Source organism: Myodes glareolus, chromosome 7 (genome assembly GCF_982192425.1).
Source record: "Myodes glareolus chromosome 7, mMyoGla1.1, whole genome shotgun sequence".
NCBI classification, from domain to species: Eukaryota; Metazoa; Chordata; class Mammalia; order Rodentia; family Cricetidae; genus Myodes; species Myodes glareolus.
This window is the reverse complement of record NC_142032.1, coordinates 15762811-15790398: the sequence shown is the minus strand read 5'-3', so window position 1 is coordinate 15790398 and position 27588 is coordinate 15762811. Positions and strand designations below refer to the sequence as shown.

Genomic DNA, 27588 nt, shown 5'->3' with positions numbered 1-27588 from the left:
GAGGTTAGTTACCACGTCAGTGAGCTGACAGGGAAGGTAGCCGGCTCCGCCGACCGTCCCGGCCCAGTTCTCCCGGTCATCTGTAAGCTTTCACCCTGAAGTTAGGATCGACTTCCAGAAAACAGGCTCCGTCCCGTGTCTCGGTCGCCACTAGCGCCGGGAAAGCGGCTGGGAGACGCCTCCGGGGCCAGGCTGGACATGAGCCGCGGCTGCCGGTACTGGGACTAGGCCCCGCCATTTTGGATCCGCTGACAGGTCAGCGAAGTCTCTTCTTAGAGTTCCAGCGTCGCGAAGGCCGCCTGACGTTGCCAGGAAGGAAGGAGGAGGAAGGGTCCTTCGGTTGGGCGGAGCGGGCTGGGGTAGGGCTTAGGGGGAGAAAATAAACCCCAAAGATTGATGTGGGAGAGAGTTGGGAGGTGTGCAGGGGCCAAAGGTCAAGCCCTTGGCTCCGAGGGGTGTTTTCAGCTCTAAGAGACTCTGGGGATGCCAGAGTCATTTCTGGTTTGCTAGGCTTAGTCTAGCTTTCAACTCCTCTTCTTCAGGGCTTCCTGCACTCTTATAGAATGCAGTCCTCAAAAACTGAAAGCACAGCTAAGGATGGGTTTTTCAGGGTTTAGACAAGGAATCTTCCCAGGTCCTGTGAGCTGTCACTTTTGGGTGATTCTGTCCTGATACAACTGAAGTGCTTCATTAAGGTGCAGGCGGGATTAGGCAATTAGAAGGCGTGGAGGATGGAGGCCAGCAGCCTGGTGAACTGCCTGTAAGACAAGGTTTTCCTTCTACAGGACAGCTCAGCTGTCACCGTGGGTCTGTATGTAAACACTTGGTTTTCTTTGAAAAAGGGTCTCTGGCTGTCCTGTAGATCTGTAGACCAGGCTGGCCTTGAACTCACAAAGATCCACCTGCCTCTGCCTCCCCGGTGCTGGGATTAAAGGCATGCGCCACCACCACCAACTGTCAACACTTTTCTTTTGGTGTGTGTTTTGAGTAGGCATTTTCCCACTATGATTTTTTTCCATTTACCCCAAGGACATGAAATTTAGTCACAAAGAAGCCACTCTTTTGTGATACATTCGGTTGGGCGCTAAGGGGGATTTGAATACAGATTAAGTTCGGTACTGGTGGTCTATTTATTTTTAGTAGGTGAAAAAGCGTGAAGAGGACTGGAGATGTAGGTCAGTTGGCTGAGGGCTTACCTTGCATGTATGAAGTCTTGAGTTCCATCCCTAGCTCTTCATAAGCTTGGGCACCTGGGCACACCTGTAATTCCAGTACTTGGGAGGTGGAAACAAAGGGTCAGGCATTCAAGGTCATCCTCTGGACTCTTGAGTTAGAGTCCAGCCTGGGCTAAGTGAGACACTGTCTCAAACAAACAGACAAGTCGTGAGAGATGATCTACTTGTGGTAGAGTCAAGGAAGCAGAGTGGATGATGGGGCTCAACCCCAAAGAGTGTCGTTTATGGCCCAGTAATGACCTTTGACATTGCTGTGTTATAAAGCAGTGGCAGTTCATCAGAGGCAAAGAGGACTTTAGTTTTTTAGCGTAGTAACTCAAGAATATCAGGCACTAACATAGGCCTTGTGGAGGATATACATGGAAAAATCTGCCATGGTCTTACAGTAATGGGGATGGGACTGTTGGGTCCTACGTATGGTAGCCAAGCAGTCTACCATTGAGTCATAGCCACAGCTTGCTTTAATTGTTTATTTTTGAGATGTGGTCCCTCCAAGTTGTCCTAGCTGGCCTGGAAACTTGCTCTGTAGCCCTTGAACTTGTGATCTTTCCTGAGCTGCTGGATTTACAGGCCTGCACCACTAGGTCTGGCTCTATACTTCTGGAAAGTAGTGACTTATGCGAGGTGTAGTGACAGTCTCAGTACTTTCTAGGTTGAGGAAGAGCATTTTGAGTTTAAGATTAGCCTGGTCTACAAAGTGAGATTCTGTCTCAAAACAAAACAGTCTTCCTAATTCCTTTCAGCAAATATTGGACCCCACAAAATATCATGCATCCCTGGGATTAGTTTAGTATGTGGTTAGGCTTTGTGGCTTGGCCTGGTCCTGCCAGTCAGTTCTTTTCCTTGGTAAGTAGAAACAAGGTGGAGGACTGGGGATTAGAAGGCAAATTATCTAGGATGATATAATCCTTGAACCAGGTTTCTCATACCTCCTAAAAATGGGTATATTTTTGCCTCCTAAAAATGGGTATGTTAGAGTGTGTATACATGTGTGTTAGGAAGAGAAGGAATCATGTTTCTGATTCATATAAATTTAAAGCAAATGGGGTGGGAATGGTACAGGACACTGCTTTCTATGAGAGTCAGACACTTCCAATAAAGAATGCATCTCAGTGATAAAGCATTTATTTTCCTAGCATGTGAGAGAGAGGCCCTGGGTTTGATTTTTCAGTGCTGGGGGCAGGATATAATTTTCTATGTAGGAATAATTCCACTAACATAAATTTTCTTTAAGGTTGTTCTCAAAGTTCAAACTTCTTTTTAGTAGTGGTCTGCTGTAGGCAAGCTATATGTTATGCTGCAGTCTTTTTTTTTTTTAATTTTTTGAGACAGGGTTTCTCTGTGTAGCTTTGGCTGTCCTGGAACTTGCTCAGTAGGCCATGTTGACTTCTAACTCAGAGATTTGCTGGCCTCTGCTTCCCAAATGCTGGGATTAAAGGTGTGCACAACCACTGTCTGGCATATATTCCAATCTTTTTTTTTTTTTTTTTTTTCCTAGACAGGGTTTCTCTGTGTACTCCTGGTTGTCCTGGAACTTGCTCTGTTTACCAGGCTGGCCTTGAACTCAGAGATCCACATGCCTCCGCCTCCCAAATGCTGGGATTAAAGGTGTGCACCATCATCGCCCAGCTCATGTGTTCCAGTCTTAACAGTGATGCTCATTGACACAGTAGGAATTAAAGTTGTGGGCACATTTTCGTAGCTGCTGTCAGTTCCAGTTTCAGCTTACCTGATCATCTTTCACTCCCTGTGTTCCAGAGTCAGGATGACTGCTGCTTTAACGTTATAGCACTCACTGGTAGAGTGTCTCTTCTGCTCCAGTGGGCAGCTGGAGAGGAAGAAGATACAGCTCCTGCTTGGGAGGAGATACTATTTGTAAACCGTGTCTCTGGAAAGACAATTGACTGGTCACATTCCATCCCTGTTGGCTGGTTGTTGCTGATTAGAATGATTGGATGTCAGGTTCGTGGTGGGGTTGAGTGGAAGGGAGAAGGAGAGATCCATTTTACCTTCATGCTGAAAGAGCTATGAAATAAATGTAATAAGTTGTTGTTTCTCTATTTTTCGTTTCAGCTGCATTTGTTTAAAGGAAAATACAATAGAGTGTATGCTTCTTTGGAACTCCAGTGGTAGTGGAAATGATCATGGAAGTGATAATTTATCCCAGATAGTGAATGTGCTCAGAGCAGCAATAGTATAAATAATCGTGGAAGTGTAACGACAAATCTTTTTGTTGTTGTTTTGTTTTTGTTTTTTTGAGACAGGGTTTCTTTCTGTAGCCTTGGCTGTCCTGGAACTCACTCTGTAATCCAGGCTGGCCTCGAACTCATAGAGATCCACCTGCCTCTTCCTTCAAAGTCCTGGGATTAAAGACGTGTTCTACCACTGCCTGGTTGAGGACAAATCTTATAAACAAGGGTTATACATTTGAGTGCATGTCAGGCAGGGAATGTGAATGACGGAAGCAGTCAGGTGGAAAATGGATAGGAAGCAGCAGAGCTTGTACTGTGCAGGCCCCTAATTGAAGAAGGCAGCTGCCACTTCTGCAGGTGGCTACTGTTTGAAGACGTGAGCACAGCACGACTGGCTGTCCTGCCGCTCCCAGTACCCCGTCACTCACTGCTTTTCTTTGTTCCACTCTGCCACTGGTTACCCTTATACCTTGTGTGTTCTGAGTGGTTAGGATGAGGATAGAGAGGAGCGTTGTTTCATTTGCATCTCTCAGATGGGCAGTTTTGGACAGGTCGGTGGCTTTTCCCTACATATGGTTCTGGAGATAGTCTCAGAATCTCCACTGAAGGAGGAGATGGCACGCAGAGCCAAGGTACAACGTGCACCCGATTAGCAGGTTTGAGAGGATTTTCCAGCTGTGCCTGGTCAGATCAGAGTACCTGCTTTTTCCTGGTTCGACTTTCTCTAACTCCTATCCTTTTTTTTTTTTTTAAATTCCCGAGACAAGGTTTCTCTGTAGCTTTGGAGCCTGTCCTGGAGCTAGCTCTTTTAGACCAGGCTAACCTCGAACTCACAGAGATCCACCTGCCTCTGCCTCCCGAGTGCTGGGGTTAAAGGCGTGCTTACCACTGCCCAGCGAACTCCTACTCTTTCTATAATTTCCTGTTCAGTAAGTTTTTTTGTGTGCCTCTTTCCTCCAAGCTCAGAAGTGTTTTGTTTGCATGCATGTGTGTGTATGCCATGTGTGTACCTGGTACAGGTAGAAGTTAGAGAGAGTTGGATCCCCTGAAACTGGAGTTACAAATGATTGTGAACCACAGTGTGGGTGGCGGGAACTAAACCCAGGTCCTCTGTAAGAGCAGCAAGTGCCCTTAACCACTAAGTCATCTCTCCACGCCCCCCCTCTTTTGTTTTTTTTGAGAGAGAGAGGGTCTCACTGTGCAACCCAACCAGATGTGAGCTTATGATCTCCCTTTCTTGGCCTCCCATTGCTGGTACTACAAGTACACATCGCTGTTCAGCTGAGATGTGTTTAAAAAAGAGCTGTGTACACAGTGTTATGGACTGACAAAACAAATGTACTCATACATACTATCTAGGAGAATGAGTTAGTTGAAGAAGACTTCATGAGTAAACGCCATCATAAAAACAGAATGTTTAGTTGATGTTGACAACATTCAGTGCCATGCTGGGTGCCTCACAACAAACCCAAGAGAAGATGACTTCACTGTGCAATGGAGAACTTTGCTTTTGAATAAGGTCGCAATGTATAGCCCAGGCTAGTCCTGAACACTTGCTCCTTCTGTTGATTACCATATATAGCTACTGTGGGAAACTATAAACAAAGGCTCAGGAAGATTAGGAAACTTGCTTTAGGGTTATAATTTGTGATACAATGCTCATCTAGCTTGCATGTAGCCCTGGGTTCAATTTCTAACACTGTGGGTAAGAGGGAAAAAGAAAGAAAAAAGAAAAGTCTTGGCTAGAGTCATTTAGGTATTAGCAGTCAGGACTGGAATTTGGGTCTGTCTTGACTCTGAAGACTCTTCTCTTTTTAATGCTTTATTTATTTATTTATTTATTTATTAAGTATACAGTGGTCTGCCTGCATATGTTCCTGCAGGCCAGAAGAGGGCAGCATATTTCATTACAGATGGTTGTGAGCCACCATGTGGTTGCTGGAAATTGAACTCAGGACCTTTGGAAGTTCAGCCAGTGCTCTTAACCTCTGAGCCATCTCTCCAGCCCCAAGACTCTTCTTATAACTGACATTGTTTCATGACTTGACTGTTGACTTGTTTTATTTTTTGAGATAGGGTTTCTCTGTGTAGCCCTGGCTGTCCTGGAACTCTTTGTAGATCACACTGGCCTTAAACTCAGAGATCTGCCTACCTCTGCTTCCTAAGTGCTGGGATTAAAAAGGTGAGCCACTACCACACCTTGCTTGATTATTGAATTTTAATGTGAAATGAGGAAGAGTTTACAAAGCTGAACAAAAGGAGACAACATTCTGAAAAGAAGGGAGTAGCATTTGCAAAGGCAAAGAGGAAGCACACCCTGACTTGGAAAAAGAAAGACTGAGCTTGGTGTGTGGGCACGCCCGTAAATCTTATCACTCAGGAGACTTGAGGCACCAGTGTCTTAAGTTCTAGGCCATCTGGGTTATAGAGTAAGGACCTCATTAGAAACAAACACCACCAACCAACCATCCAAAAACAACCCCAGATGATCACCAAAAGTGAATTCACATACAGCTATGCTCTGCCCACTAGTCTCACCATACCTACCCCTTGCCAGAATTTTTTTATTTCTTTGAGGTCTAGACCTACAAGTTGCTGAGATAAATATATGAAGTTCTTTAACTTGGCATGATAATCCCAAGTTGTTATTCAAACTGATTATATCAGTTTGAATGTTCTCTGGTCATTTGGTCTTTACTAAGTTATTGTCAGATTTGTTGTGTTTCTGAGATAGTATCTTTAGTTAGTCGAGTTTGGCTTATAACTCAGTATGTGGCCCAAGCTGCCCTTGAACCCCTGACATCCCATCTGTCTCTGGAGTGTTGGGATTAAAGGTGTGTGCCACGACTGCCTGGTTTAATAATCTTTACATCTTTGCATATTAATTTGTTACTTGTATTTTTTTGTTTGTTTGTTTCGAGGCAAGGTTTCTCTGTAGCTTTGGTGCCTGTCCTGGAACTAGCTCTTATAGACCAGGCTGGCCTCGAATTCACAGAGATCCGCCTGCCTCTGCCTCCTGAGTGCTGGGATTAAAGGCGTGTGCCACCACCGCCCGGCTATTACTTGTATTTTCTGATTTGTAAAATGCCTGTTCTACTCATTTCTTTTTTTTTTTAATTTATTTATTATGTATATAGTATTCTGGGATATATGCCTACGTGCCAGAACAGGGCACCAAATCTCATTATGATAGTTGTGAGCTACCATGTGGTTGCTGGGAATTGAACTCTGCTGGGAATTGAACTCTGGACCTCTGGAAGAGCAGCCAGTGATCTTAACCTCTGAACCATCTCTCCAGCCCTGTTCTACTCATATTTCTTGCTAACTTTTTCTTTTTACATTTTCATTTGTATATGATGTGTGTACACATTTTTGCATGTTTGTGTATTTGCACATGTTTGTATGTGGAATCCTAAGGTTGATGTCCATAATCATCTCCAGTCTTCCATCTTATCACTAAAGTATGCCTTTCAATCAGCTCTAGAGCTTGCCCATAGTCTTGCTAGCCAACTTGCTCCATAGATCCTGTTTCTGCCATCTGAAGCTGGAATTGCAGCAGGTGGGCTACCCTCCTGGCTTTTATATGGATTCAGGGGATCTGAACTCTGGTCCTTACATTTGTCTGACAAGTCTTTAAGTACATATCCATCTCATTAGTCCTTTCTTTCTAATGAAAACAATGACATTTATTTATTTTGTGTATTTTATACTTGTGCCATGGTGCATGTGTGGAGGTCAGAGAACAATGTCAGGAGTGGGTTCTCTCATGTCTTTAAGTGGATCCTGGGGAGTCAAACTTGTGAGGCTTGGTAGCAAGTGCTTTACCCACTAGGCCACTGCTGGGACTACTGCTTTTAAAGTTTATTTTTATGTGTTTGCCTGTATGCCTGTGCACCACATGTGTGCAGTGCCCATAGATGCCAGACTCTATGTGTGTTAGCCTGCATGCACACCTGTGCACTGGATGGTTGCAAGCCACCATGTGAATGCTGGGAATTGAAGCCAGGTCCTCTGGAAGAGCAGCCATCCTCTCGCCTGTGTCCTACCTTTTTTTTTTTTTTTTTTTTAAGACAAGGTTTTACCATGCAGTCAGACTGGCATCAGAACCCTGCCCCTCCTGCTTTGTCTCTTGATTGCTGGAATTACAGATGTGTGCCACCATACCTGGCTTTAGTAGTATCATTGAAAAAAATAATTATTTTAAAAATGTACTTGTGTATTTTATATTGAGCATATCCCCCTACATGCCCACTTGCTGTCCTTTTTCTTGCTTCTTTTCCTCCCATTGGTCTCCTTTGTCCCCCAGACAGCATTACTACTTTACACATATACATGGATTTATTTCTTTCTGAGATTGGCTTAATTCTCTTAGTGTGATGGTCTTCAGTTAGATACAGAATCATTTGACTGATACTACTCTGTTCTTTATGACTGAAGAAAATCCCATTGTGTATATTTATACCACATTTTCCTTCTTTTCTCTGTTGTCTGTCACCTAGGTTGGTTCCATAATGAACCTATTGAGAATAGGACTCCAGTAAACACTGATGTTCCAGTATCTCTGTGTTATGTTGTCTTGAAGCAGTCCTTAGGGTTAAATACCCAGGAGTGATACAGCAGGTCATATCAATGACCTGTTTTTAGTGCTTCGAGAACCTTTATATTGAAACTCACTCAGTAGACCAGGCGTTCCGCCACCTGGCTAGCTTTACACCCGAAATAATTACACAGAAAACAGGCTGGCCTCGAACTCAGAGATCCATTTGCCTCTGCGCCTGTCTGTATTTCATTTTTTGAGAACTGTCTATTTTACTAGCCCATTTATTGATTTTATTGTTTTCCCCCTCCTCTTTGTGTAAGCATATGTGTTGTACATGTTTGTGTACACATGCATATGTGTCCTTTGGAGGCTGGAGGTCAATGTCAGGAGATTGTTTCATCTCTCTCCACCTTAAGTTTTGAGATGTGGGTCTTTCACTGCACCCGCTTACCTATTTGGTTAGATTGACTTGCCTGGCAAGCCCCAGGGATCCCCTTGCCCCCACTTGCCCAGCACTCGGGTTGCAGGTACCTACTACCATGCTCTTTATTTGGGTTCTGTGAATCTGGACTCAGGTTCCTGCTTTTCTGACTGTTCCATCTCCCATCTCCCTGACTCTAGCTTGTTTATTTTCTATATGTTTTAGGTATTAGTCTTCTAATACCAGATGTATAGCTTGTTAAGATTTTCTTCTATTCTGTAGGCTGTATCTTTACTCAATTAACTATTTCCTTTCCTGTTTAGAAGCTTTTCAATTTCATGAATTGTTTTCTGAGTGATTAGTCTCATTGGATTTTCTTTTTTTTTTGGTGGAAGATGAGAGATGGGGTTGTTCTAGTTTCATTCTTCTGTGTGTGACAGAGTTCTAGTTTCAGTCTTCTGTGTGCGGATGTATGGTTTTCTTTCTTTTTTTTTTAAAACAGGCTTTCTCCATGTAGCTCTGGCTGTCCTGGAATTCACTCTGTAAACCAAGCTGGGCCGGAACTCAGAGATCTACCTGCCACTGCCTCTCAAATGGTGGGATTATAGGCATGTACTGCCATGCCTAGTTTGATGGTTTTCATGACTTCCATTTCTTGGGGAATCCCATCTTTATACAATATGCAAATTTAGCTACATAAAACATTTATTTTGGGCTGGAGAGATGGTTGCGTGGTTAAGCATACTGACTGTTCTTCCAGAGGACCTGAGTTCAGTTCCCAGCACCCATATGGCAGTTCACAACTGTCTATAACTAGTTCCAGGGGATTTGGAACCTTTACACAGACATATATGTAGACAAAACACCAATGCACATAAAATAAATATAATCAAAAAAAAAAGCCAGAAGTTGGTGATACATGGCTTTAATTCCCAGCTTTTGGGATGCAGAGGCAGGCAGAGCTCTGAGTTCAGAGCCAGCCTGGTCTATAGAGTGAGTTCTGGGGCAGCCAGGGACACACAGAGAAACCTTGTCTCCAAAAACAATAAAACAGAACAAAATTTTATTTTATGTGTATTAGTGTTTTGCCTGTGTGTATGTTTGTGCTGGGAACTGAATCTGGGTCCTCTGAAAGAACAGAAGGTGCTCAAACTCTGAGGGGTCTTTTTTTTCTTCTTTTTTCCTTTTTTTTTTTTTAATGACAGAGTTTCTCTGTGTAACTCTGACTGCTCTGGGTGTAGACCAGGCTGGTCTTGACCTCACAGAAACTGGCTTGCCTCTGTTTTCTGTGTGCTGGGATTACAGGCATATACCACCATACCCAGATTTAGATGCTATATTTTTATTTATTTATCTGTATATGTATCTACAAAATATATTAACTGTACTTATCAGCATGGATATGAATGACTCTTAGATAAAACATCAAAGTGCATATTACAGAAGAATATATAAATATTCATTACACATAAAGGAGAATGATATTGTATGTTATTTAAAGATACATATCATTGAAATAAGAGTAAAATGTTAATAAAGGCCAGTTTTACAATAGTACGAGTCATGGACAGAAGTAAGGAGGATAGAATTGGGAAGTACTCAAGAGTCTTCCCTTGAACTACTAGTCCAGACGCTGGTTATTATATGACTGTATTCTTTTGTATGCTAAATATCACATGTTTAAATAATAAAAATGTAGGGTCGGGCAGTCGTGGTGCACATCTTATATCCCAGCACTCAGGAGGTAGAGGCAGGTGGATCTCTGTGAGTTTAAAGTCAGCCCGGTCTACAGAGTGAGTTCCAGGACAGCAGCCAAGGATGTTTCATAGAGAAACCCTGTCTCAAAAAACCAAAAAACAAAAAAAGTAGTGTTTTTCATGGTGTTTTTTATTTTTGTTTTTTTTTTAACATAAATATTGGTAGGAAGTCAACTACTACAATACTAATACTTTTTTTTTAAAAAAAAAAACTTTACAATAGTTTTGAATTCCTTTTTTTTTTTAGACTCACAACACAGTTAAGGCTGACTTTGAACTCACTTGTGAATACCAGTGTTACTCGCATTAGCCACCATGCCAGATTGAGGAGTTTTTAAATAATGGGAAGTGGCAAATTTATTGTTACATATTCCTAGGAGATACTCTATGCCAAGAAAAAAGTGTTTTTTAGGAAACAGTCTTATGAACCCAGGTTGGTCTTCAGTCTTCCGTGTTGTGAAGGGTGACTTGCCTTTCCTGGTCCTGCCACTGCCTGCTGTGGTGCTTAGACCACAGGTGTCCACCATCGTGCCTGTCTGTAAGTGTGGCAGGGCTGAGTCTGGAGCTTCGTGCACACTAGGCAAAACTGCATCCCTAGTCTTCTAAGAAGAAATTCAATTTTTCAATATTTTTACCTGAGGAAAGAATTAAATATATTTTCTAAGTGCTATTCTGGGCAGCAAAGGCAATCCTATAAGTAGTTCCACTGGGAAGCTTTCAGCTTCGTTTCAGAGACTCATAGAGCATCAGGTTTACAAAGTGTCTACTGGAGTCTTCTTGCTGGAGACTCCTGCAGTCAGTAAGTGGATGTGAGGTTTTAGAACTTCTCATTGAGCATGTTAGATTCCTGGAACTGCCTGGGCAGAATGCTTGCAGTATTTAAGCTGACATTTAACTGTGATTCCAAACCAAAGCCTTCTTTTTCTCCCCTCTGAGACAGAGTCTCACTATGTAGCCTTGACTGGCCTGAAATTCACTACTGTAGTTTAGGCTGGCCTTGAACTTGGAGAGATCTGCATGCCTTATTTTTGTTCTTTTGTGATACATATCTTTAATCCTTGCACTCAGGAGGCAGAGGCAGGCAGATTTCTGTGAGTTAAAGGCCTGCTTGGTCTACAGAGGGAGACTCTGTCTCAAAAAGAAATTTTTCTTTTTTTCTCTTTTCTTTTCTGTTTTTGAAATAAAGTCTCATGTATCCCATACTAACCTGAAATTCACTATGTGGATTGGGCTGGATTTGAATTTACAGAGATCTACCTTCCTCTGTTTCCAAAGTGTTGGGATTAAAGGTGTACACCGTAACAGCCACCTGCATTGTTGAGTTTGAAGTTGTTATCTTGACTACTTGGAACTTCCAGAAACTTTTAGGACAGTCAGATAGTTAGATTCGTAACTTAAGATAAAATTAACCTTAGTGTCCCAGATTGAAAGTCTTGGTACTGGAAAGTCAAATGACATTTCTCACATTGTTAGCCTATTCATGACTATGCTTTGGGTGACTTAACTAATTAATTGGTAGTGTTGGGTTCTGGACCAAATTCCACATGAGCATTAGGAAAGTGTTTCTCCAAGCTACATTCTCACCCCTTTAATTATTATTATTTTGAGATGGGGTCTTGGTAAGTTGCCTAGGCAGGCCTTGCAATTTCAATTCTTCTGCCTTAGCCTTTCTAGTAGATGGGAGTACAGGTGTGTGCCACCATACATGGCTAGTTATTTAAATAATCCCCCATCTTGGGGCTGGAGCGAGATGACTCAGTGGTTAAGAGAATTGTTTTTCTAGAGAACCCAGGTTCAATTCCTGGCACCCAAATGGTGACTCATAACTATTTGTAACTCTAGTATTGGGGAATCTGATGGCCTATGCTGGTACTGGGCATGTGCATGGTGCACAGATGTACATGCAGGCTTAACATTTATATACATAAAATGAAAGAATAAAGACAGGCATGTGGCACATGCTTTTAATTCCAGCACTTGGGAGGCAAAGGCAGCAGAATCTGAGTTCAAGGCCAGCCTGTTCTACAGATTCTAGGTTTGCCTGGGCTACACTGAGGAACCTGTCTCTAAACAAAACCTAAAAACAAACAAACAAACAAAAAAGCTTCCTAAAACCAACAAGTAAACAAACAAACCCTAAAGGGAAAAAGTATTAACCAGTCTTTTCTCTTCAACTGTTCTGGTAGGTTTGTCAGGATGGTGGATAAGAATATTTACATCATTCAAGGAGAAATTAACATTGTTGTTGGCGCCATCAAACGAAATGCACGATGGAGCACCCATATACCACTGGTGAGTGGGGAATGGGCACAGTCTGGTCACTGAGTTATTGTAGGGATCTCATCTTTGGTTAAAACACTAATCAGCTAAGAGTGAGTATGTATTTGTGTGTGTGTGAGAGAGAGATGAAAGAAGAAAGGGAATGTAAAGGGTAAGGAATAGGTCCTCATAAAAGGAGGAGGGAGAAAGAGAACAATAGAAGACATGTGTCGTGAAAGCAGAACAGAGCAGCTGGGTGTGGTCGTGTGTTCCTATAACCCTAGCACTTGGGAGGTAGAAAAAAACAGGATCATACGTTCAAGGCTAGCTCTGGTTATATACTGAATTCAAAAGTAACCTGGGCTACTTAAGACCCTGTATCAAAAAACAAACAAACAAACTGACAAAAAAACCCAAAAGACCGGGAGTGCAGGGCTGGGGGCTGGAGAAATGGCTCAGCCGTTAAGAATAATTGCTAATCTAGTGGACCAAGTTGGTGGGCAATTCATGACTCTATCTCCAGTTCTAGGTGATCCATATCCTCTACTAGCCTCCTTGGGTACCTGTACACATAATGCTATATACTCATGTGGATATACACACATATACATGAATAAAAATCTTAAAAGAGCAGGCGCTAGGGAGATGCTTCAGCAGTTAAAACACTTGCTGCACAAGCAAGAGGCCTCCAGTTTGGATCCCCAAAACCCATATAAAGAATTAGTTGCTATCCAGAGCTGGTGAAGTGACTGAGTGGGTAAGGCCTGTAATTCAAGCCTTGGAAGGCAGAGAAAGGGATACCTGGAGCAAGCTAGCTAGTGAGAGTAGCCATCAGTGAGCTCTGGGGTTGATCATCCTCTGCCTCTGAGGATAAGGTGGGAGAATGGTAGAGGTAGATGCCCAGTATTAACCTTAGGCTTCCACGTGCCTATTAACATGTATATATACACACTTGCATACCACACACACATATCCAAATGAAAATGAAGAAAAAAGTAACCATAAAATCAGTGGCTGGTAAGATGGCTTAGTGGTTATGGGTTTGCTTTAAATCCTGATAGCCTGAAGTTGGTCTCTGAAACCTGCATAAGAATGGAAGGAGAGAACCAATTCCATAAAGTTGTCCTCTGACTTCCATATGTGCATGATATGTATACATGCTCATACACATATTATATATGATAAACAAAGCAAATCAAAAGGAGAGAAGAGGAAATCTACTTGAGGGGAGCAGAGAACCTACTAGAATGGTGGTAGGATTGGGAGAGGGAGGGGGGCTAGTGAATAAGAATAAAGTATAAGGATGGCAAAAGGTTTCCTTACCCAGTATTAAGTCTCTCTGCCTATGCAACAAATCAGATCAGGCCAAATGAATAGTCCAGGTTTAATGAGCAAAGCATTCCCAGGTGATCCCAGGGAAAAGAGAGAAACCACGAGGGACATCCATATAGCAAGTGGTGGAGGGGGGACCGTGTCTTAACCTGTAGGGATTTGGAATGGGGGGGACAAGTATTGGGGGCCAAGGTGGAGCTCCCAAACTGACATATATATGAAAATACCATAATGATACCCGTCCCACCTATTTATTTATTTATTTATTTATTTATTTATTGCTTTAAACCTAGTATGTAGCTGAGGCTGCCTTTAAACTCTTGGTCTTTTTTTTTCCCCCTTGGTTTTTCAAGACAGGGTTTCTCTGTAGCTTTGGAGCCTGTCCTGGAATTAGCTCTTGTAGACCAGGTTGGCTTCGAACTCACAGAAATCTGCCTGCCTCTGCCTTCACAGTGCTAGGATTAAAGATGTGCCTAGCTCAACTCTTGATCTTCTTATCTCCACTTCCTAAATGTTAGGATTAGAGGTTTGCACCACCACCACCCTCTAGTTGAAACCCATTATTTTATAGACAAACTTAAAAGAACAACAACCTAGTGCTGGCAAGGTGGGTGAGTGGATAAAGCCTGATGTGTTAATCACTGTCTATTGCTGTGAGAGACACCATGACCTAAGAAATTCTTATGAAAGAAAGCATTTAATTTAGCACGGTGCCACCCATGGTACTAGAACAGTAGCTGAGAACAGCATCCTGATCTGTAGGCAGTAGACAAAGAGAAAGAGAAAATGGGCCTGGCATGGGCTTTTGAGACCTCAATGTCCACCACCAGTGACACACTTCCTCCAGCAAGGCCATACCTACTCCAACAAGTCCAAACTCCTAATCTGCTCCCTGGTGACCAAGCATTCAAAAATATGAGCCTATGGGGGAATTTTCATTCAAGCCACCACATCTGACTACTTAGGTTCAATGCCTGAAACCCACATGCTAGAAAAAGAGAACTGACTCCCACAGGTTGTCCTCTGATTACTATATGTGTGGCCCTTACATACACATACACACAAAATAAACATAAAAAACCCTAATTAAAATAACATCATGTTTTCAGTAATAATAGGAATTCAGAACTATTCTTGGTATCCAAGGATACTTCTGTTTTATTTTAATTGGCATCAGATTCATAGGTTTAACCAAAAGATCACCACATTCTTCTCTCTATACATGTATAATATATGTATGTAAATATATATATGTGTGTGTATGTATATACTGTATACATACATGAAACAGATACTTTATTAAGAAAGGAAGCATTTTTGATAGTGGGAGTGAGTTAGTGTCTTAGTTTTGTCTCTTGCTGTGGCAGACACCATGACCAGGGCTGGAGAGATGGCTTAGTAGTTAAGAGCACTGCTGCTCTTCCAGAGGGCCACAGCTGGGTGGCATAAAGCCACCTGTAATTCCATTTCCAAGGATCCAGTGTCCTGTCTTTTTATATCTTTAAAAATTATTATCTGTGGCTGGAGAGATAGCTCCGAGGCTAAGAGCACTGATTACTCTTCTGGAAGACCCTGGTTCAGTTCCCAGAACTCACAAGACACTTTACAATTGCCAGTTGTAATTGCCAGACTGAACTCCAGTTTCAGGTGTTCAGTCACCCTCACACAGCCATGCATGTAAGCAAAATAACAATGATAATAATCTGTGCAATGGAGTCTGTAAGCTTCCACATACAGAGCAGGTCTTATCTTGCCAGTCAAATGAATAAGAAACTTCATTATTAGTGTTAGGTCTCAGGAAGGCCATATATCCATAAGTGGGTTCAAGCTGGCCTATTAAAGAATTTTTGGCTACAGATTAAAGCCAGCATTCTTCAGGAACTTGTGAATTTTTTCTGTTGTGCTGTTTCCAAAAGAACCCTCCCGTCAGCTACTCTTCCTTATAATCCACATGATTTTTCCACCCCCTGTTCTCTCTAGCAATGTTGCTCTCTTGCTATCTCCAATATTCTCTCCCATTCTCCAGCTACCCTAGCCCTGGCCATGTCCAGTCTGTTTCTTTTTTCTCTCTGCTCTGGACTCCTCTAGATGCCTCTGGATTTTTTTCTTTCTCTGATCCACAATAAAAACCTTTCCCCTTATGGAATGATTATGTTATCAGTTTCTTTACTGTGTTCCCTCACATATAGTTTTAAAGTTGGCTGCTTCTTGTTGTTGTTGTGTGTATTATAATACACACGTATGTATGTATGTGTGCTTATTTGTAGCATCATTGCATGAACAAAGTTTGGCACAATTATAAAAATAAATTTAATGTTTTCTAACTAATATTTTATCTGCTAAACCATCTCTCTAGCCCCCAATCAGTGTTTTTGAATAAACATGGGGACATTCCAAACATACTCACCAAATAGTTTATCTTTGTCAAGTTAGAAAGTTCTGATATATGTCTGTATCATGTATACATGTGAAATAAAATTAGAGACATGTGGGTTTTTACATACATAAATGATGTTCTTGGTCACTTTTTTTCACTTTTGGTCCCTGTTTGTTTGAGAAAATTTAAAATACTATGGGGCACCTAGACATACAAATAAAACATTTACTGATAATAAGTCATAAAGAAACTTATTTAAGGGGGCTGGAGAGATGGCTCAGTGGTTAAGAGCATTGCCTGCTCTTCCAAAGGTCCTGAGTTCAATTCCCAGCAACCACATGGTGGCTCACAACCATCTGAAATGAAATCTGATGCCCTCTTCTGGCCTGCAGGCAGACACACAGACAAAATATTGTATACATAATAAATAAATAAATATTTAAAAAAAAGAAACTTATTTAAAAAATAATTGTTTGGAAGTTGCTGAGATGGCTTAGAGGGTGGAGGTGCTTGCCACCAAGTCTGATGACCCAAGTTTGATCCCCAGAACATATTGGAAAGAGAGAAACAACTCCTGCATACTGTCCTGATTTTCACACTTACGTCAAGTCATCTGAGTGCCCATATATATATGTATATGTATGTATGTATGTATGTATATACTTTTCTGTTTTGTTTTTCTTTGTTTTTCAAGACAGGGTTTCTTTGTAACTTTGGAGTCTGTCCTGGAACTTGCTTAGTAGACTAGGCTGGCCTCGAACTCAGAGATCCACCTGTCTCTGCCTCCTGAGTGATAGAATTAAAGACATGTGCTACCACTGCCCAGCACAAATAAATGTTTTAAAAACATTCTTTGATATACATACAGTCATGCCATTTATTAAAGAAGAAAGCAGATTACATACTAATGAGGCAGATGTACTTATTTATTCTTATATAAAGAAATCATTGCTGAGTATTTGGTACTGCAGGACATAGAATATTGTTCCTTTTTTGGAGTTGATAGCTATTTTGATTTGATTTTATAATTTTTTGTTTTTGTTTATTGAGACAGGATTTTTCTGTGAAGCCTTGGCTGTCCCAGCACTCTCTCCGTAGACCAGGCAAACCTTGAACTCACAGAGATCCACCTGCCTCTGCCTCCTGAGTGCTGGGATTAAAGGTGTATGCTACCATTGCCCAGTTTACAAGCAGCCATTTTTTAAAAAATATTTATTTATTATGTATACAATATTCTGCAGGCCAGAAGAAGCCACCTCATTACAAATGGTTGTGAGCCACCATGTGGTTGCTGGGAATTGAACTCAGGACCTTTGGAAGAGCAGGCAATGCTCTTAACCACTGAGCCATCTCTCCAGCCCCTACAAGCAGCCATTTTAAAACTAAACATTCTAACACAATACAATACAAAGTTGTTCTAATTTGATCCTTCATGCTGAGGAATGGAAATGAAAATATTTCCATGAAAATGGAAATATTTTTCCATCACTAAATTTACATTATGTTTCTTGAGGAGCAGAAAACTTTTACAGCAAAAGTACTGCAACTCATAATACATACCAGTTTCAAATCTGAGCAGATGTAGTTTGGGCATGCTCATTGTGGTACAAGGTGTGACATGTGCAATGCAAAGTGCATGTTGTGTGATTAGAATACTGATTGCCAGCAGCAAAGTAAGGAAAATGCATCATAGGACACTGCCTGAAACTCCCTGAATTCATTTTGATTTTGATTATTATGTATTCAGGAACCTTTTGCTGTTGCCAAACTTTCAAGATCCCCCCCATATTTGGCTGTGATTAACAGGAGAAGCTGGGTTGAGGCTAGTGAGATGGCTCAGTCGGCAGGCACAAGCCCGATGACTAGCTAGAGTTTGATCCCCAGGATCATATGATGGAAGGGGAGAACCAAGTCCACATGTCGTTCCCTCACCATCACATGCGTGCTATGGCATGCACATGTGCACAAAATAAATAAAATGTAGTAAAACATGTTAAGAAGAATAAAAGGAACTGGGTTATAGATTAGCATTGAAGAACTTACTTTAAGTAAGATCACAGTGTCTCTGAAATAGGAGAGTGAGGAGCCGTGGCTAAGTTTCTCCCTCAGAAAGAAAACATACTGAATTTTGTGGTTGGATTTAGGGAGACAGTTTTGATCTTACTGTTTCGGATTAGTCATTTTTCTTCTTGATCTTGATTCTCCAGGATGAAGAGCGGGATCCTCTACTGCACAGTTTCAGTCATTTAAAGGAGGTCTTAAACAGCGTAACAGGTAAGGCTCCACATGCAGGTAGAATTCTTAAACAGCGCAACAGGTAAGGAAGGTGCCATGTGTGGGAAACAGTTTAACAGGTAAGGCTCCACAAGCAGACAGAATTACCTGACCTAGTAAGAAATACATGTATTTGATTTACTGCAGGGATAGACAAAACTTTCTTATAAAGGATCATATAGGGCAATTAAATGGAAACAAAGAACCATATAGTAAGCTCTTCAGGCTCTGCAGGCTGTATGCGGCTCTGTGGCTGCTCAGCTCTGTCCGTGTAGCTCAGTAGTCATAAGTAAGATGTACATTAGAAGTATATATTTTCTTTCTTAATAAGTATGCAAGTCGGGGCTGGAGAGATGGCTCAGAGGTTAAGAGCATTGCCTGCTCTTCCAAAGGTCCTGAGTTCAATTCCCAGCAACCACATGGTGGCTCACAACCATCTGTAATGGGGTCTGGTGCCCTCTTCTGGTCTGCAGGCATACACACAGACAGAACATAATAAATAAATAAATATAAAAAAAAATAAGTATGCAAGTCAGTTGGGCTCGTGGATAAAGTTTGTCAATCCCTAGTCATTGCTTTCAGTCTTGATTATCTTTCAGTCTTCCTATGGTCTCAGAATCCTTTGTTCTTTTATTTTCCTAATCAAATTAACTTTATGTATTATTTGCATTTAGAATTTTCAAAGCCATTTACATATTATCCTTGTTTACTTACAGAAATGTGTGAAAGAGACATGCATAATGCCCCCTTTTTATGACAGAAAGTGAAGTGTAGAGGGGTTTAACGTGATCTACCTGAAGGTCTGGAGATGTAGCTCAGTTTGTAAATTCGTGATCTCCCTTGAATAAGCCCTAGATTCAATTCGTAGCACCCCAAAAACTTTGTGGTAGCATGGACCTTGTCTGTAATCTCAGGTCTTGGGAGGAGAAGCCAAGAGGTTCAGAAACTCAGTATTATCCTTTAGCTATATACCAGTTTTAGACTAGCCTGAGCTACATGAGATCCTATCTCAAATGAAACAAACAAACAAAAAAAACCAACAAAAGGCAAACAAAAAAACAAAAAGCAAACAGTACACCTAAAGTGATTTAGCTAATTCTCAGAGGACGAATCGAGTAAATTTTAGGCTTCTGATGCCTGCTTTAGTGTTCTTCCCCATGTTGTCCATTGCTTTGGTGCATTTAATTAGAGGGGGCTGTATATACAAAGTGCCTTTTATTGAATGTGTGGGAGAAGAGGGTAATGGAAGAAAAAAGTCAATCCTATGTGTTTTTTGTTGTTGTTATTTATTGTTTTTATTTTACACTTGTGCTTTTTAAAGGCAATATAGACTAAAAGGAAATGACTCAGAAATGTATTCCTGTGTTGATCTTAGGGCTCTTGTAATGTAGCCTTGGAATGCTGTTAGATAGTGGTATATCAGCCCATAATTGAACAGTATTTAGACTTCAACAAATTAAACATACAGTAAATGAAAAAAAGTTCCTCATTTTATGAGAAACACAGGAGAAGGTTTGGAGAAAGTTAGTTATTTTCCCAAACATGGACTGAAGTTATCTATAAAGGAACAAATTTTGCTTCACTGAAAGGTTTTAAATTTTAGTTTTATAAACTAAACTTGGCCTATAGCCAAGTCTGGTGCTGACACCCGTAATCCAAGCACTCAGGATGAGACAGAAGGAGTGATGTGAACTGGAGGCAAAGCTGGGCACACAGTGACTAAGAGCACCACAGAGGGACTGAGACTCTCCTTATTGTCCTCACGTTCCCGTACACGCTGACTCCAGGAGAGTCTGTGCTTCAAAATAAAGTCCTGTCCTCAACAAACAAGCAAGCAAATAAACAACCTAGACATAGTGGTACAGACCTGTAATCTCAATATAGGAGCCTGAGACAGGAGGATTGAAACTTTAAGACTTGTCTAGGCTATAGAATGAGTTCAAGGTCAGCCTGGGTAACTTAGTGAGACCTTGTCTCAAAATTAAAAAAAATACAAATGGATCAGCTCAATGGTAGTGCACTTGCCTCGAATTCACAAGGCCTTAGGTTCAATCCTTAGTGGCAAACAAACAAACCAAAAAGAACTAGTTAGAGAAACCAGTATAAACAATAGCTCAGTGGTTAGCATGAGCTCCCCCAGTACTCACATCAGCTCAAGCTCACTGGAGTGCTGATGTTATAGGCGTCTGCTACCAATCCTGTACAGGGAAATGAGAACCTTGTTTCCTGTGAGGCTGACTGAGTCCATGGCAGTTTTCCTCACAGATATGTATCTTTGGAGATATTTGTAGTCAGTATCTACACAAACTGTGATAACTTCATTCCCTGCAATTAAGAGTACAGAATTTGTATATTGTTACTTTGACAAAAGTATCAGTGAGGGGGACTTGATTGTTTCCCTTAGTCATTAAGGGCTTTTATATCCTTTCAGAGGGTTCTTCTGAAGGAGTTAATGCATAGTTCTTCTATGAGGAGTTTCTTTGGGAGTGAAGAAAATGTTTTATGGTTGTACAACATTGAAAGTCTATTAAAAAGCCTCTGAGCTGTATACTTTACAAGGATAAATTTTATGACATGTGAATTGTAGCTGAAAATGTGTTTTTCTTTAATGTAATCAGGGTTTTGTTGTACTGCCCAGGCTTGCCTTGAGTTTCTGGACTCAAATGATGTATCTGCTAACCTCCTGAGTAACTGGGACTATAGGTGTGCACCACTGAACCTAACTTTATCTGTCATTAAAAAAATCAAATGTAAGTTACAAAACTATTGAATTCACATTTCTTAGGGCTCAGAACTCTGGAGGGAAGTCTTTGGATGTAGTCATGGCCGAGCTTTGGACCCATTGCCCAGCAAAGGCAGCATAAGGCAGCCTCTTGGCCACTTTGTTCTTTTATGTCTCTCTCATTAACTCAAGGAAGCACATGGCTTTTATATTTAAATTTATTCAAGCTGTAATCTTTGACATTTGAGTTAGCTTTAGTACAGTTTTGCATTTATAGTAATATATATTATGTATTTTCTCTATCCCCAAAGAATCCCTTTTAATCTTTTCCGGATGCAAATTTCAGGCTGTCTTGTCCCATCTCCCCTCTCTTGCTCTCTTTCCCCTCCCCCCACAGAGTGTGTTTGATCAGGTGTGGCAGGAATATCCACTGTCAAGCTGCGCCCTTTATATTAGTCAATATTATCCTTCTCCCCCCTCCCTGTCTGTCTGCTCCTTTGGGCTTTCCCAGTTGATTTATAATTTTGGAATTCTCATCGGAGTCTGTAATACAGTTTGTTCATTATTTAACCAAAACCTGTTTAATGAGCAGAGAGAGGCAATGTAAATGTTAGACATGTTGCAGTGATGTACCTTTGTGCTTCTCAGAACGGGTGGGTAGTTAACTCTGTGCTGCCTGCAGGGCTGGGGTATCCTGGGCTTATGGGCAAAGGGCCACTGTGGAAGTGGGTAGTGACCCTTTTGTCCCTAAGTAGCCTTTGTGTCTGTCAAACACTGCCACAGCTTTAGATTCCAATGATACATTTCCTTTCACCCTTCTAGAAATCTTATGGGGCTCTGGCAAAATACTAGAGTTATGTTCAACCTCACGGCTAGACCCTGTGGTAACATCTGTGGTATGGAATGGGAGCATAAAAAGGAAGGCCAAATATCTTCCTGATATTGCTCTTGGTTTTAGGTCTGAAAAGAGATGGACAATTGAGAAAAATGAGATATGGTCTGTGATCTTTGGTTAATTTTTTTGCCAGATTAGAGAAGTCTTTGCAAGTCTTAGTACCCTTATCTAGTATAGTTTTATGAAATGAGCTTTATTCAGTTGTGATTTGTGGTATTTGGCTGTGCTTATTTTTTAATCCAGATTTAGACTGCCATTTTCCTTGGTCTTCAAGCTTATCCCCCTTATATGTATATGTGTTCATGTGTGTGCATACATATTTGTACAAAGGGATTCTTTGCTAGAAAAATCTTGGATTTAGAACAGAAAGAAATATTCTAAAAATATTACAACAAAAATTTCTTGAAGGATTTTTTTGGTACTGGGGATTGTATCCATGACATTGTACATGTTAGGCAAGTACTCTACCACTGAGCTACATCCCAGTCCCAGTCTTGTTTTTATTTATTTATTTATTTTGACAAAGTCTTACCATATAGCTCAGACTGGCTTCAAAATTAGAATTCTCTTACCTCCACCTCCAAAGAGATGGGATTATAGGTGTTTGCCACAATGTCCATTTGGAACCATCTCTTGATGGCATTAAAACCTTCAGGGCCAGGCTTGAGGAAGACCTTTTTTTTAGTTTTGTGTGTGTGCATTCTCATATGCCTCCAACCCGTGTGTGTGTGTGTGTGTGAGAGAGAGAGAGAGAGAGAGAGAGAGAGACAGAGAGACAGAGTGAAAGTGAATGTGAGCAAAGTGTGTGTGTGTGTGTGTGTGTGTGTGTGTGTGTGTGTGTGTTTGGAGTTAGTTCCAGGCCTTTTTAGGACTTATGTGTTGTTTTGATTGTCAGAGACCAGTATAAATACCATGGAATTATTGTAGTTTTCTGAACCTTTTCTTATTCATTCTCTGAGATTTGGATTCTTTATTTTCCTGAGTTATTGGGTTGCTACTTGCCAATATTTCCTGAATATCTGCTGTGTGCCAAGCATTTTTCTTAGGCACTTAGACATTGAGTCTATAATAATTGAGAGAGAGTATAGGACCAAAGTGTGTGGGGAGAACCAAGTGTGTTTTGTAGCTGCTGGTGTTACAAGACCAATGGCTCTGACCACTGTGAAGCTACTGGTGTCTATTCTATCTCTTGTGATCCTTGCCAAGTATGAAAAAGACAACAGGGAATGAGAATAGTTTGCTGTTACCTTCCTCTCCTCCCCTTCCTCTCTTTTGCCTTGCTATTACTATTTAGCCCAGGGTGGTCTTCCCATTGCTGGGATCACAAGTTTGTGTTGCCATGCCTATCTTGCTGCCATCTTTTCTTGTTTCTTTGATTAAAAAAAAAAATCAAGGAGAATGAAAAAAAAATTGTTTTTCAATTTGACTTTCTCATGTAAAGCTGTTATGCCCCAAACTTAGATGTTTCCAAAGACATCAATGGATAGGATATTTCTTTACTGAATTCACTGGGATATCAGGAACTGACATACTTGAATCTTAGAGGGAGAAGCAGGTGCCTGGAGAAAGTGAATGTGTTAGGAGTTTATTTAAATATAGTTTATCTTGGACAAACACACCTGTAGGGTACAGTCTGTCTCAAGCTTTTTGAATTCAGAATCTGAGCTAGGAGGTTTGAGTACATCTACCCTCCAGAGGTTTCAGAGAACATTTAAACAGAGTCTGGAAGCCAACTGGAGAAGAACTATGACTTAACACCTGTCTGGCCTAGGCATCTTAGAAACAGCTGCCCAGGTAGAGAAAAACAGTTCAAAAAAGCTTATATCTCAGGTTTCATTTAGAAGAGGAGAGAGGTCTAGGAGTATTTTGTAGCATGGTTTGTAGGCATTGTAGCAGGATGCTCTCTGTTAGGTGTTAGAATCATGGGGGTTGCTTTCATTGCCTTTGTTCTCTTTAGCACATCTATTTCTTGAGACCTGATATGTCTCCCTGGGTATATGCCCAATTTGCTGTGTCAGCAATCAGTTGAGTAAAAAGAGGGAAAGCCAGCTGCTCTTTTGTTTTTAACAAGGAGGCAGGCAGATTCCTTTTCTTCCACACCCACTCAAACTCAGGGCAAATGCCAAAAGGATTTCAGAGAAAGCCAAATGTTTGAAATCTAATCAGTATGTAGTTTTAAGGAGGAAAGATGATGAAGAGTTTGTTTTAGCCCTTCCCAACTCTACCTGCCTCACATTCGTCGGTCCTTAATTGACCACCCCAGTTTCTGAAATAGTATAGGGTATGTTTGTGGAAAGAACAAATCCTTTTTTTTTTTTATCCCGATAGCCATTTGAAGAGAGTTAGATATATAACAAAATATAAATGATATCTCTTCAGCTCAGATCACCTTAGAAGCTTATGTTAGGTAGGGAGCTCTGACTACTTTTTGTTACCCATTTTTGTTTGTTGTATGACCTTTCAGACTTAGATGGACAAGGACTCCTGGACGCCTGCTGGCTGGAACGCCAGTCTTCTGTTAACACTGCTACCACTGTAGGCCAAGTTATGAAGGGCTGCCACATGTGCACAGAACACAACTGGCCTTTCCTTGTTCCACGCTTATTGAGCAATTACTTCTCAGTTTGTGGAATTCACATTATTGCCTCAAGTTTCTGGCCTAGTGTGAATTGTGGGTATTTGGAAGTAGCCTGATAGACTATATCCATCAGAGGGCAATAAATCAGCATTTGATTTGGTAGAAGGGCAGGGCCAGATGTACTGTAGGAGGAAGTGATCTCTGTAGTCACCCATACAGCTGCTTCCTCATCCCATATCCCAGAAAGTAGCTTAAGAACTGGAGGGTAAGGATGGATGAGGACATCGATTAGAGAGGTAAAGGATCAAAAGAACTTCAGTGTTACCTAGGATTGCCCTTGGGTTGGGAAAAGTCCTTAAAAATAGGAACAAATAAAATTCCTTGATATTGGTAAGGATTTTTCTATTAGTTATTTTTGTTTTTAAGTAAGACAATTAATTGTCAGAAAAAAAAACTGGGAAAAAACCTCATTCCACATGAAGGTTCATTTTCTTTAAGTAAACAATACATTTAAGAAAATCATCACCTATAATGAGTCTTTTTCTGTCCCACCAGCAAGTTCCCAAATAAAGACATGGAGACTTCTTTTTTTTTTTTTTATTTGTTTTGAGACAGGGTTTCTTTGTGTAGCTTTGGAGCCTGATCTGGAACTCACTCTGTAGAACAGGCTGGCCTTGAACTCATAGAGATCCACCTACTTCTGTTCCCGACTGCTGGGGTTAAAGGTGTGCGCCACTACCACCTGGCAATACTTCTTGTTAGTTTCAAAAGCTTGACCTATAGCTTAGAATTGTTCCTGACTAACTCTCATAATATAAATTAACTAAATATTTTTAACTAAGTATATATATTACTAAATTGTAACTTAAATAAATTAACTCATTTATATTAATCTGTATTTTATCATGTGGCATTATGTCTCTTCCATCTTGCACCTCTTGTTTCCTCTCTGTGTTTCTTGCCCCTCGATTCCCCCTCCACTTCCTTTCTCTTTCTGGAAATCCTGCCTAGCTTGACCGTTCAGCTCTTTATTAAGTCAGTCACAGCAATAGATTTTCACACAGTGTACAACTATCTCATAACAGGCACCTGGGGCTGGAGAAATGGCTCAGTGGTTAGGAGAACTCTAGAATTCATTTCCTAATACCCACATGGCAGCTCACAATTGTCTGTAACTCAAGTTCCAGGGAATCCATCGCATCAGGCATGCACATGGTGTATGTGTGTGTATGTGTGTGTGTATACATACATGCATGCATAAAAAATATACATATACAAAAAAATAAAATAAATCCTTTTTTTTTTCTCTTCGAGACAGGGTTTCTCTGTGTAGCCCTGGCTTACATGGAACTTGCTCTGTAGACCAGGCTAACCTTGAACTCACAGAGATCTGCTTGCTTCTGCCTTCCAAGTGCTGGGATTAAAGGCCTGTGACACACAACTGACACAAAAATAAACTTTGTAAAGAAAAGGAAAAAAAGAAAACTGACATATCAAATTGACTTAACAAAACAGGAACTGAGATGGTGTCATGACTGACTTCCTGAGAGCCAGAGTGATATTTTCAGATTGCTTCCCATTAGGGAATTATGATGTCATATTAGTTGGATGTGTGGCATCGTATCTCTTCCCCAATTTTAATTAATTGATTATTTTTGTTATATTTTGTGTGGATGTGGATGTCAGAAGACAACTTTCTGGAGTCAGTTTTCTTCTCACCTGTCCCTGTCTGGGTTCCCGGGACCAAACTTGGGCTATTGGTCTTTGCAGCTAGCTCTCTGTATTTACTGATTCATCTTGCCAGCTCACCTTTTCATTTAGTGTGGTTGTGTGTACTTGGACAGGTGTGGGTGCCTCTGTTTTTATTTTTTTTATATTTTTTCAAAATTAAAAAAAATGATTTATTTTATGCATATGGGTGATATCTGTGTACCGTGTGTGTGTCTGCACACAGAGGGCAGATGAGGGCATTTTATCCCCTAGAATTGGAGTTACAGGTGGTTGTGAGCTGCCATGTGGGTTCTGGGACCTGAACCCAGGTCGCCTGTGAGAGCAACAAGTGCTTTTAACCACTGGACCATCTATCTCTCTAGCTCCTGACATTGCATTTTTGTAGAAAGCCAGTCATTTATCTGTGGACTATCCTCCATTCTAGGTTTCCCTGTGTCATTTAACTTGCTCTCCTTTCCTAGTATTTCCTATATACTCAAAGTTAAGGCTAAAGGCTTAATTCAGATTAAACATTTTTGGCAAGAGTATTTCCTTTTTTATTTGTCTTTTTGAGACAGGGCCTCTCTGTAGCTTAGGCAGGTCAGGATCTCACTGAACTCCTGCCCCTTGAGTGTTCGATTGCCTGACTGGCAAGTATTCTCATAGGTTGCATATATGTTTCATATTATATTGCCACAGGAGACACACTGTGGAATGTTGTCTGTTTTGCTGTTGTGTTTGTTTGAAACGGGATTCGTGTAGCTCGGGCTAGCTTTCACCTTGCTATGTAACTGAGAATGACCTTAAATCCCTAATCCTGCCTCTCCTTCCCAAATGCTGAGCTATGGCATGTACCATTGTCTGGGCTTGTTCTGCCATTATTTGCTTCCAGTGTTCCTGCTATATCTCTTCATTTTAAGATTGTTAATTTTTTCTTGGTAGTTAAGTAATCCAAAGTGATGATATAACCATCCCTTTCTCTAATATTCACTCTGTGTCATAGAGAATTATGATTTTTAAATTCTATCATTCTTTTTGCATTTCCTAGTTGACATTATCTGTGAACAACTGCTCTCCTCTTTACTCACGAATAAACCAATTTCTCCTAGAAAACCATGGTAAACACGTAATTCCTTGATTTAAATAAGTATTCAGAGCGGGAAGTGCATATTAATGCCCATTATTGATGTCAAATTTGGTTTTTGCCTTATTTGACTTACAAATATTTACTTAGTTAAAGTTTACAATTAATCAGTCATTACTAGTGTTTAAATTGTTTGACCAATGAAACCATCT

At 40.9% G+C, this 27588-nt stretch overlaps 1 protein-coding gene across 4 annotated transcripts in view; it reads left to right on the top strand.

The window, feature by feature from the left end:
• Gbf1 (golgi brefeldin A resistant guanine nucleotide exchange factor 1) overlaps nt 1-27588 on the top strand; it is a 142963-nt gene continuing 115375 nt past the window's right edge. For all 4 annotated transcript variants that reach the window (XM_048439078.3, XM_048439076.3, XM_087907842.1 and 1 more), the window contains exons 1-3: nt 1-255; nt 12332-12437; nt 18321-18387. In XM_048439078.3, coding sequence (XP_048295035.2) covers nt 12342-12437; nt 18321-18387 — 163 coding nt within the window. In that variant the 5' untranslated portion in view covers nt 1-255; nt 12332-12341. The remainder of the gene's footprint in view (nt 256-12331; nt 12438-18320; nt 18388-27588) is intronic.